Source organism: Plectropomus leopardus, chromosome 5, assembly GCF_026936395.1.
Source record: "Plectropomus leopardus strain MGB_pleo_1.0 chromosome 5, ASM2693639v1, whole genome shotgun sequence".
Taxonomy (NCBI): Eukaryota; Metazoa; Chordata; class Actinopteri; order Perciformes; family Serranidae; genus Plectropomus; species Plectropomus leopardus.
The window spans coordinates 25644695-25659520 of NC_142180.1; the positions used below are offsets into that span (position 1 = coordinate 25644695).

Below are 14826 nucleotides of genomic sequence, written 5' to 3' on the forward strand. Positions count from 1 at the left end.
AAAAGGTTTTTGTGTTGCAGCGTGTACTTGAGTCTCAATTGTGCATTTAAGTGCACATATGCAGATGTGTTAAATCTGGAATTGTATTTGAGTGTGACAAGAACACATGCATACATAACAGTTGCTGTCTAAAACTGAGTTACAATTTGACACAACAGTGGAACAGCTGTGAACGGTGCATAAATCAGTGTGTGTGTGTGCGGTTGTGTGTGTGTCAACGTGTGGTGTCTGAATACTGAATACATGGGGGGATTTATTATACCACATGTGAACAAGGTGCTGCTCTCCAGCATCCATCCAAAATCTGTTTCTGACACATTTTCTCTCACTCCCTCGTCCGCGCTCCCACAGTCTGTTTCACATAATGGTTGAAAGGTTCCTATTCACACCTTCATCAGATATTTATTTCTGTCATTTGTGATGAGCATTAAAGGGGAACTCCACCAATTTTACACTTCAAAGTCAGTTTACAGGTCTTGGGGAGAATTACTGAATACTTGACTCAGCACTGGGGCTAAAGACTGAAAGTCTGAAGTTTACTGAACTGCTGTAGCCCGTTTATCTCTGCTTAAGGCGAGCATAAAACACCCACACTTCTGACACAACTCTTGGCGATTGATTCGCATCGTGGGTTATGTGGGCATCAGGTTTTGACCATAGCCTTTTTTCCATCACCCACTGGTTTATGGACTACCGTTTGGAAGTCTCAATTTTGGCATTTTGGCTGGTGCCATCTTTTTTTTTTTTTTTGCTTGTTTGTTTTGATTTTAGCCAGAAGGGACTATATTTGGATGAGAGGGTTGAGCTGGGGAGAATACAAATTGCTACACCTCTATCCTGGTTGACAGGTCATTGTGTTAGCTTCTGGTATTGTCAATCACAAGTAACCAAGTCCTGAAGCGTACCCTGCTTTATCATCTGTTTTACTCTAAATGGGACTATAATTTACAAAATGAACATCATGCTGTATTAAAGAAGACTTGACGCTGGCAACTGAGATCATAAACTCATTAGGAAAAAGTTTAATGAGGTAATAAATCAAGTGAGAAGTTGGGTTATTTTCTTTTAGCCTACAATCGGACGTCTTTTTGCAACCAGTGGAGTCCCCTCTGGCTGGCCGTTCGAAAAAATGCAGGTGTAAGGCACGTCTGCATTAGCTTCACTTTTCCAACACGGTCTCAATCCGAACTCGTCACATGGTGACGCTCGATCAGTGACCTTCCGTTTCAACCTATGACGTTTTAGGTATCCCTGTGCGTCAGCTGTTTATGCTCTGGGATGCCGCTACAGTTCATTCATTCATCATGAACCCGCTTGTCCTTGTAAGGATTGCGGGGGGTTGGAGCCTATGGCGAGAGGTGGGGTACACCCTGGACAGGTCGCCAGACTATTGCAAGGCTGATACATAGAGACAGACAACCATTCATGCTCTTATTTGCACCTATGGGCAATTTATAGTCCCCAGTTAACCTGACCTGCATGTTTTTAGAATGTGGGAGGAAGCCAGAGAACCTGGAGAAAACCCACACAGACACGGGGAGAACACGCAAACTCCACACAGATGGCCCAGGATGCTGGAAGGTGACATTTTGTCAGGGAATATGGGACAGCCTTGTTGTCTGCCTTGTTGGGTTTCCAAAAAAAAAAGAGAACTACATCTATCTACTACATTTATCTTTGAATTTCTCACAAGTTTTGGGGAATTGGATTTTACATTTTCTATAGGATGAGCCTCTGCAATTTACAAAGATAAAACCATGTATGTAATTCCTCTGGAATTCTGTGACCATAATGATTAAAACATGATGTTATCATGATGTTATCTGCCACAGTGATTTTTATTCACATTTGGCAGGTTTGTGGTTAATTTCAAGACCTGTTCAAATCCAAATGGTTTGTGTGACATAAGCCACATTACTCACTTATTTTCCCACCGTTAGTCACTAAATGAGGAAAGAAAACCAGCAGGATAGAAATTCCCACAGGTATCTGTGGCCTGAAGCCTTGTATTGTCTGCCTGTGATTTTTCAGGGTCAGTGACCCAGGCTCATCTGGATCGACAGAGCTTCCTGATTCATAAGTAAAATGAGGCGGAGCTGGATGAATGAGTTAAAGAGAGAGAGGTGGAAAAGGAGTGCTTCATCATTGCTTTGATGAGTGGGAGATAGTGTGAGTGTTTCATGACAGGGAAAAAAGTGTCCGGTCGGAGCGGGGTCAAGGTGGGAGTGTAGCGGTAAATGCAGATAACTTATCACAAGAAAAGCCCATTAGCTGCTCTGTATCCCAACCTGCACAGGAAATGTGGAGTGACAGCGAGATATTTCCTCCCTTCCTCACTACTGGTTTCGCTCTGCACTCACTCGCTCCGTCTGTCCTGCCAGCAATTTACTCTCCATTTATTCTTCCTTCCTTTATGATTTGGCTTTTTTCTCTTATATTCTCTTTTCTTGTACTCTCCCTTCTTTACCTCTCCTTTCTTTTCTCCCAGCGTCAAACCATAGAAGCACCAAATTTTCATCACAACATTGTGGCACAGAACAAGTAGTTGAGGGAACAAAATCCGCTCCTTTGCAAACATCAGATCAAGATGAATAGAAGAATAATGTAGAGATAAGATCTGGACAGCTTCATCATGTCGACTTTTTATCTTGGTCTATCTACAGCAATTTTAAAGTGAACTATTCAATGGCAACATTTTTGTATTGAAATAACAATTAAATTCTTTGTAGTGGCTTCTTAACTTGTCTTTTGCCATTTTTGCGAGTGACTGATATTACCAAGGGACATGGTGATTTAGAAATTACCCCTATCTCCCACATCTGTGTTTACTGCAGCACATTTGCACACGATATTACATTTATCGACACTGTCCCCCAAATATGATGCACACAGTCATTTGTAACTCCACTCTACACCACACCACTAGCACTGAAGTACAGTGTTAACATCTTTTATTTTATTTTATTTGTTAAAATGTTGGTTAAACAGAGTTGATTCTGCCACAGATTGTCACGTGTCAACCATTTCATAATCTTTCTCGATTTTGCTCATCTGATTGATTTGAGCTTGCTCTTTCTGCGAATGGTTGTCCATGATGTGTAGTGAGATGAGTCTCCTGCACCCAAAAATCATGCATAATTTCCAACACAGCTTTGATAATTGTCTACTGGGAAGCGGATTTGCATTGATAGCAAAGAAATAACCCACCCTAGTCTCCCTGATTGGCCAGTTCTCATTGTCTTTGTTGGTTGGATTGGTTAGGTTTATGCAAGAGGAGTGAGATTGATTAGGGAAAGGGTAAGCCAATCAGAGGCAGAATGAGGCATAATAGAGCGGGTCATTCTTTCGCTGTCCTAAACGTATGCTTTCTACCAGGGGAAGGGGCAAAAGGAGGCACAGGGAAAAAAGGTAATTTGTGGTGGAATCTTTTTCTTCAGAAATTATGGACATGGCAGATTTGCGTGGAAAGATCACAGATGATCTCTTCGCAATTATTACAAATTTCCAGAAGTCCCTAAGCAAGCTGTGCGAATACTTTTGCATTTTTTAAAAAAATCTAAATCGTCTGCCTTTTGCTTATGTCCCTGTTCTTTCTTATCTCTCTCGATGAGTCTGTCTGTCTTTGACTTTATAATTGTGATGGATCTGGGACCAGCTGAGTGCTGAAAAGCATTACCCCGTCCTGCACCGCACCGCTATGCTATGCTCTGAGGCCCATCATCAGCCTCTTTCTAATATGAAGAAAACTGAGCCGGGAGAGCATCAGGGGTGTCAGGAGCCTCTGTATTAGGTCCAATCTATCATAAAACACCTGCTCTTTTATGGTCCTGGAAGTTCACACAAACCTGCTATAGATCACCAGGCTGCAGAGGAAGGCAGCACAGTCAGGCGTCTGATTGCTCTAGCATGTGCTGGCGACTGTTAATACATGTTATTATGACGGAGCAGGGGTGAAGTGGTATGATTTAAAGCGCTCATGCAGGAGACGACTGTAGCCGCGACTGCAGGTGAAGCTGTGGCTAACAAGCTCTTCATGGCTCCCACAGAGACAGAGATGGACAGACAATAGGAGGGGAAAAAAGGGAGATGTGTGTCTTTTCTCAGCGCTTAACAAGAGAGGCCTAGTGAGATGCGTCTGCATGCTTTCTCTCATTTTGTGTGTCTCTAGTGTAAATAATGTGGAATCTCTGCAGTTGAGCGGTGAGTTGAGGTTACATGGTGTGTTAGGTTTAATGAGACTTGAGGATCAGTGAGAGAGCTTGACACGCCATAATTGACTTATGAGGAGAGCTTTCGAGTACATCTGCATTCAAGGGTGAGCGAGAGCTACCGCGCCGTGCATGTGTGTGTGCTATATATTGAATGGCCTTTTGACAGCTAGCAGAGCCGGGTGTGAAGACCGATGAAGAGGCCATCGCTGAAGGAGCAGAGGCTATGTTAGGAAACACAAAGTTAGAGGAGGTCAGATGGCGTGTTTACGGCAGAGTCCAGAGCTATTAAAGTGCCAGACTATCAAGTAACTTGAGGCTGAGAGGGATTAAGATGGCAATGTGCAGTTTTGCGGAATTGATGTGCAAGCCTAAAAGTTTGAGGTGACGATAGCCTAATGGCAGAGAAGTGGGTATGAGAGGGCTGCCAACTCAAATCGAGGGTCTGACAGATTTGGGTTTTTGAATGCCATTACAGATGTTTTTGGACTTAAGCTGCAAGTAGCTGGAAATGTGTGTGACTATTTTATTATATCAGAAATTTGACCAACCTTTTGCCCAACAAAACAAGGCAAAAAAAAGTTACAAAGATTAATTTCCACTCCTATAACTATATTCTTGGCAGACAAAAACTCTGCCCTGGTTGGCCCTGTAAAGTGAATACAAAACGGAAAGTAGAATTTTATTTCATACCAGAGGTGTTAAGATTTTTTGAGATGGTCATTGAGTCAGATTGAGTTATCACTGAGTCATAAATTCTTGCTGTGACTCGGCCAAAAGACTTGGCAGTCTACCAGTTGGACCCTGACCAATCTGTAGGGCGTTCTGTGCTCCATAGAAGTTATCAAATTGGGCCTTAGAGGACAGATCAGGCACATCGCTTGTCTATTACAACAGTATGAGCATAGATTGTATAAATAATAGATGTAGTTACCATTACATGACTAATTGGTTTGTGGACTGTTTTAAAGCCTGTTTTAAAGCCTTGAGTTAGGCATATTGGCTGTTGCCATCGTGTTTTTTTGTAGTCAGCAGTGAAAATGTTTAAACGAGAGGTTGGAGTTGTTAAGGAGCAAAAGGTGGATCTGACTGAGACAATGTAGCAACAACACAGACAGCCTGCCACCCTTAATTATGTGTAACTTAATAAAATGTAGAGGGCTAAGTTGTAAAAAAAAAAAAAAAAAAAAAAATAAAAAATCACCCCTCAAACAGCTGTTGAAAGTATTGTCAGTAGCTATTGGGACCAAAATGCTTTTTGTACCAGGCTGTAAACATGTTTATTTCTTCTTAAAGTTTGGCATTTTAACATGGGGGTCTATGGAGCTGGCCTTAAGCAGCCCAGTGATGAGCTGCAATTTTTGGCACTTGTGCACTGGTTTCATTTTTTAGCCTCAGAGGTTGCCACTTGAGTATGGCACATTACACAGAATAAAGCAGTGTTTTTGTTCCTGACACAAAAGAACCAAAAAAACCTCTATCAGCACACATGTTTTTAGCTCCAGGTTTTTCTTGAAATCAACATGGACACGAGAAGGTTTCATGTACAAATAAAAACCACCTATCCATCATTTCAGCAACAAATGTTAGTATACAATTAGATAACAGTGTGCAGTTTTTTATGTGTGTGTGAAGATTATTGTTTACCAGCACCTGCAAAAGTAGACATGGAAGTGAATGATTTATGATGCGTATGATGGCGATTGCTCTTGTTTTGCTCCTGACAGCCCGTGTCTATCTGGCTGGTGTCTGTCTGATATCGTGCAGCCTGATCCAAGCCTAAAATGAACTTAATATGTAATGCGTTTTAGTCATAACTTTATGTAATCTAAAGAAACAGCTTGTTGGGAGCATAAAGGCAGCAAGACCTTGCCTGCAGATTGTTGTTGGATTATGTAAAACTTTGTAATGGGGAAAATATGGGAGATAATATGAAAAATTTGGGATGTTTGGCAAAATAAAATAATGGCATCAGATCTTTTGTGTTATGCTTGGCAGGCGGTTCATTCTCCTTTTATGGCTTTTATATTGCCCGTTTTAAAGCCAACTCTTGTGATTGAGTCTTTTAAAGAGTCAATCTTTATTTACGCATACTCAGAGCATCGACCGGATACGGTTCTCATCATGGAGGTGGCTGAGCCATTGGTGAACACTGCTCACTCCATAAACAGTTATAAACAACTGCAACAGTGCTGACTGAGCTGATAGTGTTAAACCGGGAGGAGGATCAGAGAGTGGGCGCCAGCTTCTGCACTGTCGCTATGCTGATATCAGCAGTAACTGCCGTATGAACTGCACAGATGAGCTAGTCAATGGTATACGCACATGCACTAACATGCACATGTGGGTGGACTGGCTTACCACAACAAATCCCAGAGAAACTTGGATTACAACACACACACAGGTAGCTCGACTTTGTCTCATTTTGCCGTTACTCCACTATATCTTTACCTAGCAAATAGGGGTTTGCTGCTAATGCTCTGAATTTCACATACAGGACATTTAATGAAGCTGCAAGTTATCACAGTTTTGTAAATAGGGAACATATTTGGATTTAGGAATGACTCTTTAAGGAATCATTTTTTGCAGGTGATAGGTAATCTAAAATCAGATGGAGTAGACCAACCTGTGAGGTGTCATGGTTGAAGATGATGGAGCTGAGGTCTCCACAGTTATAGTGGGTAATGAGGTCCTCAGTGGTGTAGGAGCCCTGCAGGCTGCCTGCTCGGACGCCCTCGTGCTGCAGCAGCGTCTGGTTCAAAGCAAACAGCACCTGCAGGGAGAGAGACACGGAAAGACAGGAAGGGCGCTGTTACTTTCTGCATCCACAAACTCAGTTTTCTCCGCTCTGCGCTCGACAGGAATTTGCCACGAAGGGGGAGAAATTGTGCAAGCGTGGCCAGTGTTCCTCTTTTAAAATATAATGTGACCTTAATATACAATGAAGCTGTTATTCCTGAGTGTCGGCGAAATCTAAGTTGTTTTGCAGCGTTTTCATTTCTTTCAGGATATTTTCATACACTTTCCATACAGGCTGACTACAGGTAAAAGCAGACCGCAAGAGACATGGCAAAAATCCACTGACTTTCTTGTGAAGGAGGGAGAAAACAGGGTAGGAAAGGGAGAGCTGAGGAGAGAGAGAGACCCTTTAAAAATAACCCTTCTTTCTTTTCACCAGGCCAGGGTGCCGTAAATTTACAGCAGCCATTAAAATCAAAAGTAAACCCTCTTTAGAGAGAATTTATAGCGTGCAGCCGCCAGCCAGCCCAACAACTCCACAGCTGTCCTAGACACCAGGGGTTAACCTAGCTGCTCCCGCCCTCTGCAATCCCACGCCACCTCTGACTGGTCTGGCAAGCGGGACTGAGTTGTCAATCATTGTTAAGCTCCCTTACAGGAACCAGAGGTGTGTTACAGCAGTTTTGTCTTTGTGAAGCAGATTTTTACATAGCTTTACATTGCACCTATAAGACAGTTACAGTGGACTTGATTAGACTCAGCTCATCATATCTTCAAACACCACCAAACTGATCCAGGTCTATGATCCTAATTACCCAGAAACCTGAATAGAGCTTCGGAAAATACTACAGGGAGAACGTCAGCATCCAGGCCCACATGATTTGTGGAGCAGCTTAGGGCCGATACAGCTGCACAACTGATTGAGCCCGATGTCAAAAGTCTGGGTCGTAATTCGTGCAATTAACTTATGCTTTCGCAATCATAAATGCCCATATCGTGCATATTGAATGTTTCAACTCCAGGTAACCCCTACGCTGGGATAATCACATCCAAGCTCTAAGCTCAACCTTGTGACTCCCTCTCTCCGTCTCTCTGAGGTCATTGTGTTTGCTAACCAGTCTTGTGGGTTCCTTTTTGCTTTCGTGTACTTTTTTCCATAATGCAAAGAGACAAGTGATGAGCTAACGGCACATATAACGCTCTCGTTATCCTGCTTTCTTGTCTCTCTTTCTCCACTTCCACTTCAGAAGAGATGTGCCCATCCTCTTCTCGTCTCTCTGCCAGCGCCGGATCCCCGAGTCCTTCCTCCCACTCTACAACCACGGACTCCAAGAGTCTGATCTTATTTATTCTTTTTGACATGTTTCATCGAGCATATTTTCTGCTGCGCTCAGCGCCGCCGTGTCGCCCAGCCAGAGGTGCATAATCTCGATCAAACCCGTACCCATTTCAGCCCTGAAAAAATTACTTTCATGCTTTTCTCAGCTCATATCTCAGCACCAGACTTCCAAAACCCAGAAGCCCCCCTGCTGCTTGAGTTATGACACTATACCTCATTTCACTTTCTATTTCCATCTCATGTAAGATTATTTTATAGCTCTAAACTAAAGGTCACGCTGAGGTGTGATGCCAGGTCCAGGGAGGCCTCTGCCTTGTGGCTAACTAGCAGTAGCTAATTCTGCTTCTGCAGATGCTGATTTTGTGCCAGTAAGTTGCCACTGCCCCAAGTCCTTGACCCACAGGGCGCTCTGCCACGTCTCAAAGGTTTTTCCAAGAGAAACAGCAGAGCGGGCCCTGGCTAGAGTCAGGGGCCGGAGCTGGCAGAGCAAACACACCTGCCAGGCAGTTTGTAACGCTGCCAGCTCCGGTAGTTTCCCTTAACACGGCAAACTGCACCAGACACGACAGACAGGAGGTGCTGAGGAGGATACACAGTAAGAGTGGAGTGGTGTGTGTGTGTGTGTGTGTGTGTGTGTGTGTGTGTGTGTGTGTGTGTGTGTGTGTGTGGTTGGTTGTGTTGTTAAGGGAGTTGTTATTTCAATATTGTCCGTCTCCGGGGGAAAGAACATCTCTGCAGCTGTAACCATGGCGCCTGAGTTTGTGCTGGGCTGAATGAAAGAGCACGTCAATCACTGCGGGAGAGGCTGAGGGGGAGAGAGGAAAAATGCAAACATTCTCTGTTTGTGTGTGTGTGTGCTTGCATGTATAATGTGTGAATATGTGTGTGTGCATGCACGCACGTGTTGGCTGACAGAGTGGGTGTTCTCATGCTGAAGTGGCCCACTCACTTTGACAGACTGGCTCTTTTACAGCCAGGCCTTTTCAAAGTAACGAACATTGACTCTGCTCACCACACAGTTTACTACTGCAGGTCTCTCTTCTCTCTCTCCTTTTTCTCATCTAATACATGCGTGAGAAACTCCCATTGTAATTAAACGAAAGCTTTATAAGTACAAAGCTGGAAGGAGCAGAGCACACGGATGGTCTCAGCGCAGCACTCCAAAAATTCATTAGCGAGCGTTGGAAAGAAATCAGAAAAAAAGGGGTAGGGCAGGAGTGGGAGCAACATTTAAAAAAAACACACAAAAAAAAAAACAAATCAAAGAGATCTTTCATGTTTCAGAAAATGTCATTTATCAACATGTGTGTGCATTGCAGCAATTGACCTTGAAGTGCGTTAAATCCTGGCTGTTTGCTAGCAATAGTGTTAGCTTGTTTGAAGGTTTTACGGGTCTGAAGCATGAGTAGGTGCCGATGACAAGGAGCTGGAACTGAGGGAGCTCACTCTTGTCGACTACATCACTCCCCTATTATACCTCCTTAAATCTGAATCGGAGAATGTGAGTGATGGATAGTGCTAAAGGGCTTCGGGCTGCGATACAACAGAAGGAAGTGTCAAACCGTGGAGGCCAAACGTTGAACTCTGGCAAAGAGGAGAAAATACAATACTCAGGATTGTTTTTTACTTTATGGCTGTAGGAGTTGGTAAAAGCAAATGAAAAGCACACATCATTAACAGCTGTAAATTCAAAGATATATCACTGCATCAATCCTGTCTGCTTTAATCTTTTATCCCTCCCTCATGTCCGCTTTCCCCAAGCCACCCTTTTAATTTCTCAATCCATTACTCACTTCATCTCTCTTAGATGTCTAAAACAATGAGACACTATTTCACCATCCTGCAAATTGACTGAGAAAGAAGAAAGAAAGAACAAAGGCAGGGAGGAGTGACAGCAGGAGGAAGACGGAGAGCAGAGAACAAATGCCGGAGAGAGTTGAAAGTGTGAAAGAACGGTATAAGACAAATAAAGCCTTGTTCTCTATGCGCGGAGCATGTGTTGTACAGATGGAGGTGATTCTTCTCCGTTTGCGCAGTGGAGAGTTTGGGTTAGGTGGTATACACATGTGTATGGGTGTAACCCTGGCATTGGCACCGGCTATAACGAGGCAGTCAGGTGCATGAAAGCAGGGTGGTGTGTGCCAGCGTCCGGCAAGAGATCTGAGAGTTTGTTCCTTCACATCTCCTTCTCTCTGCTAAGCTACTTCTCTCACTATATCTGTTCATCTCTTTTCTCCTCCGTGTTTTGCTCGCTTAATTTCTGTCCTCTCAGGTGTTAAGTATAACGTCATGACATAAAAAATTACCGCTACTTTATCTCCTGATCAGATGTTTAAGTATCCTGGGGTGGCTTTTTGTAATGGTTTTCAGTTAGAGTGAAGCCTTTTGCTGGCTGCTCTCGCATTGCTGATTATCTGGCATTTTTCCGCTCTATGCACGTCTGTTTTTTCGCTGAAGCCTCCTGAATGCCTCAAGTTAAAAAACTTTAACTCAGAGTGGAGAAGCACGCAACCTCAGTGGCGTTTTTTTCCCCCAATTGTCCAGTCTGATGAATTGAGAGATGGCCCCTCTGTGGCGACAATGACAACAATTGGTAGTGGACATGATTTTTTGTTAAGCCAACTTTAGCTCACTTTCACTGTTATCCGAGGCAAGCTGCAAAACATATAAGACAAAATTAGTCTTGACTAACTTCTGTCATTTTATCAACGGTAAATAGGCTTGATGATTGACAGCAGATTGTCAAACTGTCCCTGACTCATCCTAAAATAAGCCTTTAACAGGTCATCACTCAAGCAAAGGTCCTGGAACAGCTGGTGGTTCTCCATGTGATTTCTCCTTTTTTTCTGAGGGTCTCATGTAGCCACCATAGACTGCATCAAATATTGGACTTCTTCTTGGATTGGTTGGCTGCTGTTTAATTGCATAACAAAACTTTATTGGACGATCAGTGTATGCAGACCAGTGATTGGATTTAAATGATATGACTTAACTTGAGATGTAATGTTGCGTTATGGGACCCATGGGACTCAATAGCAGTATCAATAAGCTCAAACCGTTATCAATTTTCAGGTTTTGAAAAAAAGCAGAACCGGGTCCTCAATAGAACCGGGTGTGACTTTTGCCCTCAATAAAACGTAAATAGGTGAGTTATGAAAAAATCTGTCTGACTGGGGCAGGAATAAAAAAGGAAGTGTGCCTTGCCTTTTATTGCACTCTGAATGATCGGGGCCTAGATTGTCACATCAGCTGCCTCTGTGGGAAATCAGATGGACTATTTTACTGCAATAGTTGTGCACACAGTGAATGGTCCTGAGCCTCATGTTGGGAACCATTGCTTTCCTTTTCAAACATTCAACAATATGGAACAAGTAAAGTTCTACTATTTGGTGTTTTTTGTTCATTTAAAAACAAGCACTTGTGGAGCCAAAGGAGGAGGGACAAACAGCAACATTATCTCTGTGACAGAAAGCCCAGCAGTATTCTGTAGTACCTTTGAATACACACCATCCAAGCAGAGTGGTAATGCAGCTCTTTCTCTGTCTTTACGTCTGGTCATTTAATCAGCCCCTTGATAAAGAAAACAGTACAAACAGTTTGAGGGTGGCGCGTTCCCCTCGACCGCTCTCGTCTCCCTGAGAGCCGCTTATGTTCCATCGCCTGAGAAAGAGAAGAGCTAGACCCCTGACCCAGGACACGCACTGCTGGGTTCCTCTGGGCCGAGCCAGCTTCCTCTCTTGGGCTCTGGCTTCAGACGGCAAGAGGGGATTGGGTTCGCAGCACCCTGGGGTGACTGAAGGGAAGGAGGTAGGGAGTTGAAATAATATCCAGGGCAACCCAAGAATAGGAGACGTGCGATAGCTCATCCCTGTTCCCCACAGAGCAGCCCCAAAAAAGGGTGGAGACCAAATTTGTGAGAGTGTACTTTCCCTTTCATGGCCACAGTGGAGAACCATAAGAGACTCCATAAAAAAACAGCCTTGTGTCCATTTTCTTTTAACCTGTGCTATCTCAGTATGACTTCATGCTCCAATATGCATGTAGCAGTGGTGGGGGGATTTTAAAAGCCTGCTGTTGTCTGACCTTTTAGCCCATGCTAGCTCTGAAAGGCACCTTGAATACATTAGAGTGGAAAGATGGTGTCACACAAGACCACATCAAAGTCGTCTGGACAGTCTCACATGATAGCTTCCCTGTTGTCTCCTACAGTTTTATCAACAAGGTCCTGTTCTTTCTTATTTCTCTCCAAGGGAATCATGTAACCTGTCGAGGGCTTTAAAGGCAACATTCGAGCATTAAAAATGCCTCAAACGCGACCTCCAACGTCAAAGCATTGCCAAAATTGTTTTATGGCCCTCCGGCGCCTTTCTGCGTGTATCGTTTGCTTATTTGAAGGTAAGCAGCACTTTCAACTCGTCACATCTGGCTTGAGCTACGACAAGCCAGAGCCTCGATTTCTTCCAAATCTTTATCCCCGTTAATACCCATGATGCATGCACACTCACAAACACATATACAACCACCCATTAGCACATACGCTAATAATTATACACATCACGTTACTTTTTGAGCAATACCTGCACTGTTAAATATGACAAGTTGATTTTACTTTTGAAAAATCTATTGTGAGTATGTAAGTAAATATAACTATTAATCTTAATTGTATGCTTACTTTATAATTGTTAAGTTTACTTCAAAGCAAGTTATATTTACTTAATTTTGTGAAGTTGTTGCAACTTAAATATGACAGGTTTAGATAAACCAGTCTCTATAAGTTTTAGCAACTTCAGTAAACCAAGTTTACCATGCTATATATCTATATTCTGCTGGTTGCAAACTAGTCAATCTTATTTAGATTTTCTTGAACATTTTAACAAAACAGAACTAGTAGATTTCCTGACTTCATCATTGGCAAAATCCCCTCAGTAACAATCAAATCAAGCCAGACCAACTTGGTTTTTTGTAGTTGCCAAAACTTAGAGAGAACAAGGTAATTATATTTGCCATTTTTAAGTTGCAGCAACTTCACAGAATTAAGTTGATACAGCTAACTTTGAAGTAAACTTACTATTTAGTATAAAGTAAACATAAATTAAGATAAACAGTCATATTTACTTTACTTTTTCTAAGCAATCAGTTTCCAATATTATTTTATGTCAGATCAACTTGTCAGATTTTACAATGTGTATACAAATCCTATTCTGCAGAAAATGAAAGAGGAGACATTTCAGGTCTCCTCCACTCAGACAGCGCCAATATTTTCTCTTTTGTCTCTGCTTTTCTTTCTCTTCCCACTTCCTTTCTCTTCTCTCATTCTCTCTCTGTCTCTGTCCCACTAAGTCTCTCGCCCTGCCTGGTCTACCTCCTGTCTCAGCCTAGGAAATCCAGGGATTACCAGAGGGACAATCCCAGTGGCAGGGGCCTGCTGCTCCCAGCTTCCACAGAAAGCCCCCTATTCTTCCCCCTCCTTCTTCCTTCCATCCTGTCTTATTTCCTCTCTGAGGCAGGGGGTGAGGGTCTAATGATGGGTGATATCCCTCTCTTAGTTTGGAATGGTAAAAATCTGCTAAACATCCACCCCCTCCTTGTCTTTTCTTGCCCTTCCTTCCTCTGACTCAGTTCATTTCTCCACCTCCTCTACTGTTCTCTCTCTGCTTGCTCTTCTTCGCTTGTTTGTCCTCTTCTCTCCAATATAACCAGACCTTTAGGCATCTATACAAAAACACATACTGTATACATCCCTCCAGTCCCTAGAGCAGTGATACTCAACTTACAACCCATTGGCCAAATCTGGCCCCTAATAGGGTACTGGGTGGCACCCCAACCATTTTCTAATTCGCAATAAATATAAAGTGATTCACACCGGGAATTGTTTTTGTACTTATACAGTACAAAAGAGTACAGAGTGCACAGGGCAGCATCAAAAAAGAGCTTTAGAGCTCTTAGAGTTTATAAAAAAAAATTGCCAATGGAGGATCTCTGCATCTCCAACAGAGGTCCTAGCTAAGATCATAATGTCCTAAATCTTAGAAATGTCCAAAAACTCTTGAAATGTCATGAAACCCTAGAAATGTCCTAAAATCCTAGAAATGTCCTGAAATCCCCAAAACATCCTAAAATTGGAGAAATGCCCTAAAATCCTAGAAATGTCCTAAAATCCTAGACACCTCCTAAAATCCTAGAGATGTCCTGCTATCCAAGAAATGTCATAAAACCTTAAAACTGTTCTAAAATCCTAGAAATTTTCTAAATCTCTTGAAATGGCCTGAAATCCCAGAAATGTCCTAAAATCTGACAAATGTCCTAAAATCCAAGAAATGTCCTGAAATCTGAGAAATACCCTAAAATCCAAGAAATGCCCTAAAATCCTAGAGATGTCCTTTAATCCAAGAAGTCTCCTAAAGTATTAGAAACATATATAAGGCTGCTGTGTCCGGCCCATGGCCTCCTGTCATATTGTAGAAGTGGCCCAAAACTAAGGCAAGTTGAGTATCCCTGCCCTGGAGCCTCCTGTCCCTCCTCTTAATAAGAGTTTCCAGT

At 42.8% G+C, this 14826-nt stretch overlaps 1 protein-coding gene across 1 annotated transcript in view; it reads right to left on the minus strand.

Moving 5' to 3' along the window:
• trabd2b (TraB domain containing 2B) overlaps window positions 1-14826 on the minus strand; it is an 83626-nt gene that overhangs the window by 28748 nt on the left and 40052 nt on the right. Inside the window, exon 3 of the mRNA XM_042484051.2 lies at window positions 6835-6981. Within this exon, the coding sequence (XP_042339985.2) occupies window positions 6835-6981 (147 nt within the window). The remainder of the gene's footprint in view (window positions 1-6834; window positions 6982-14826) is intronic.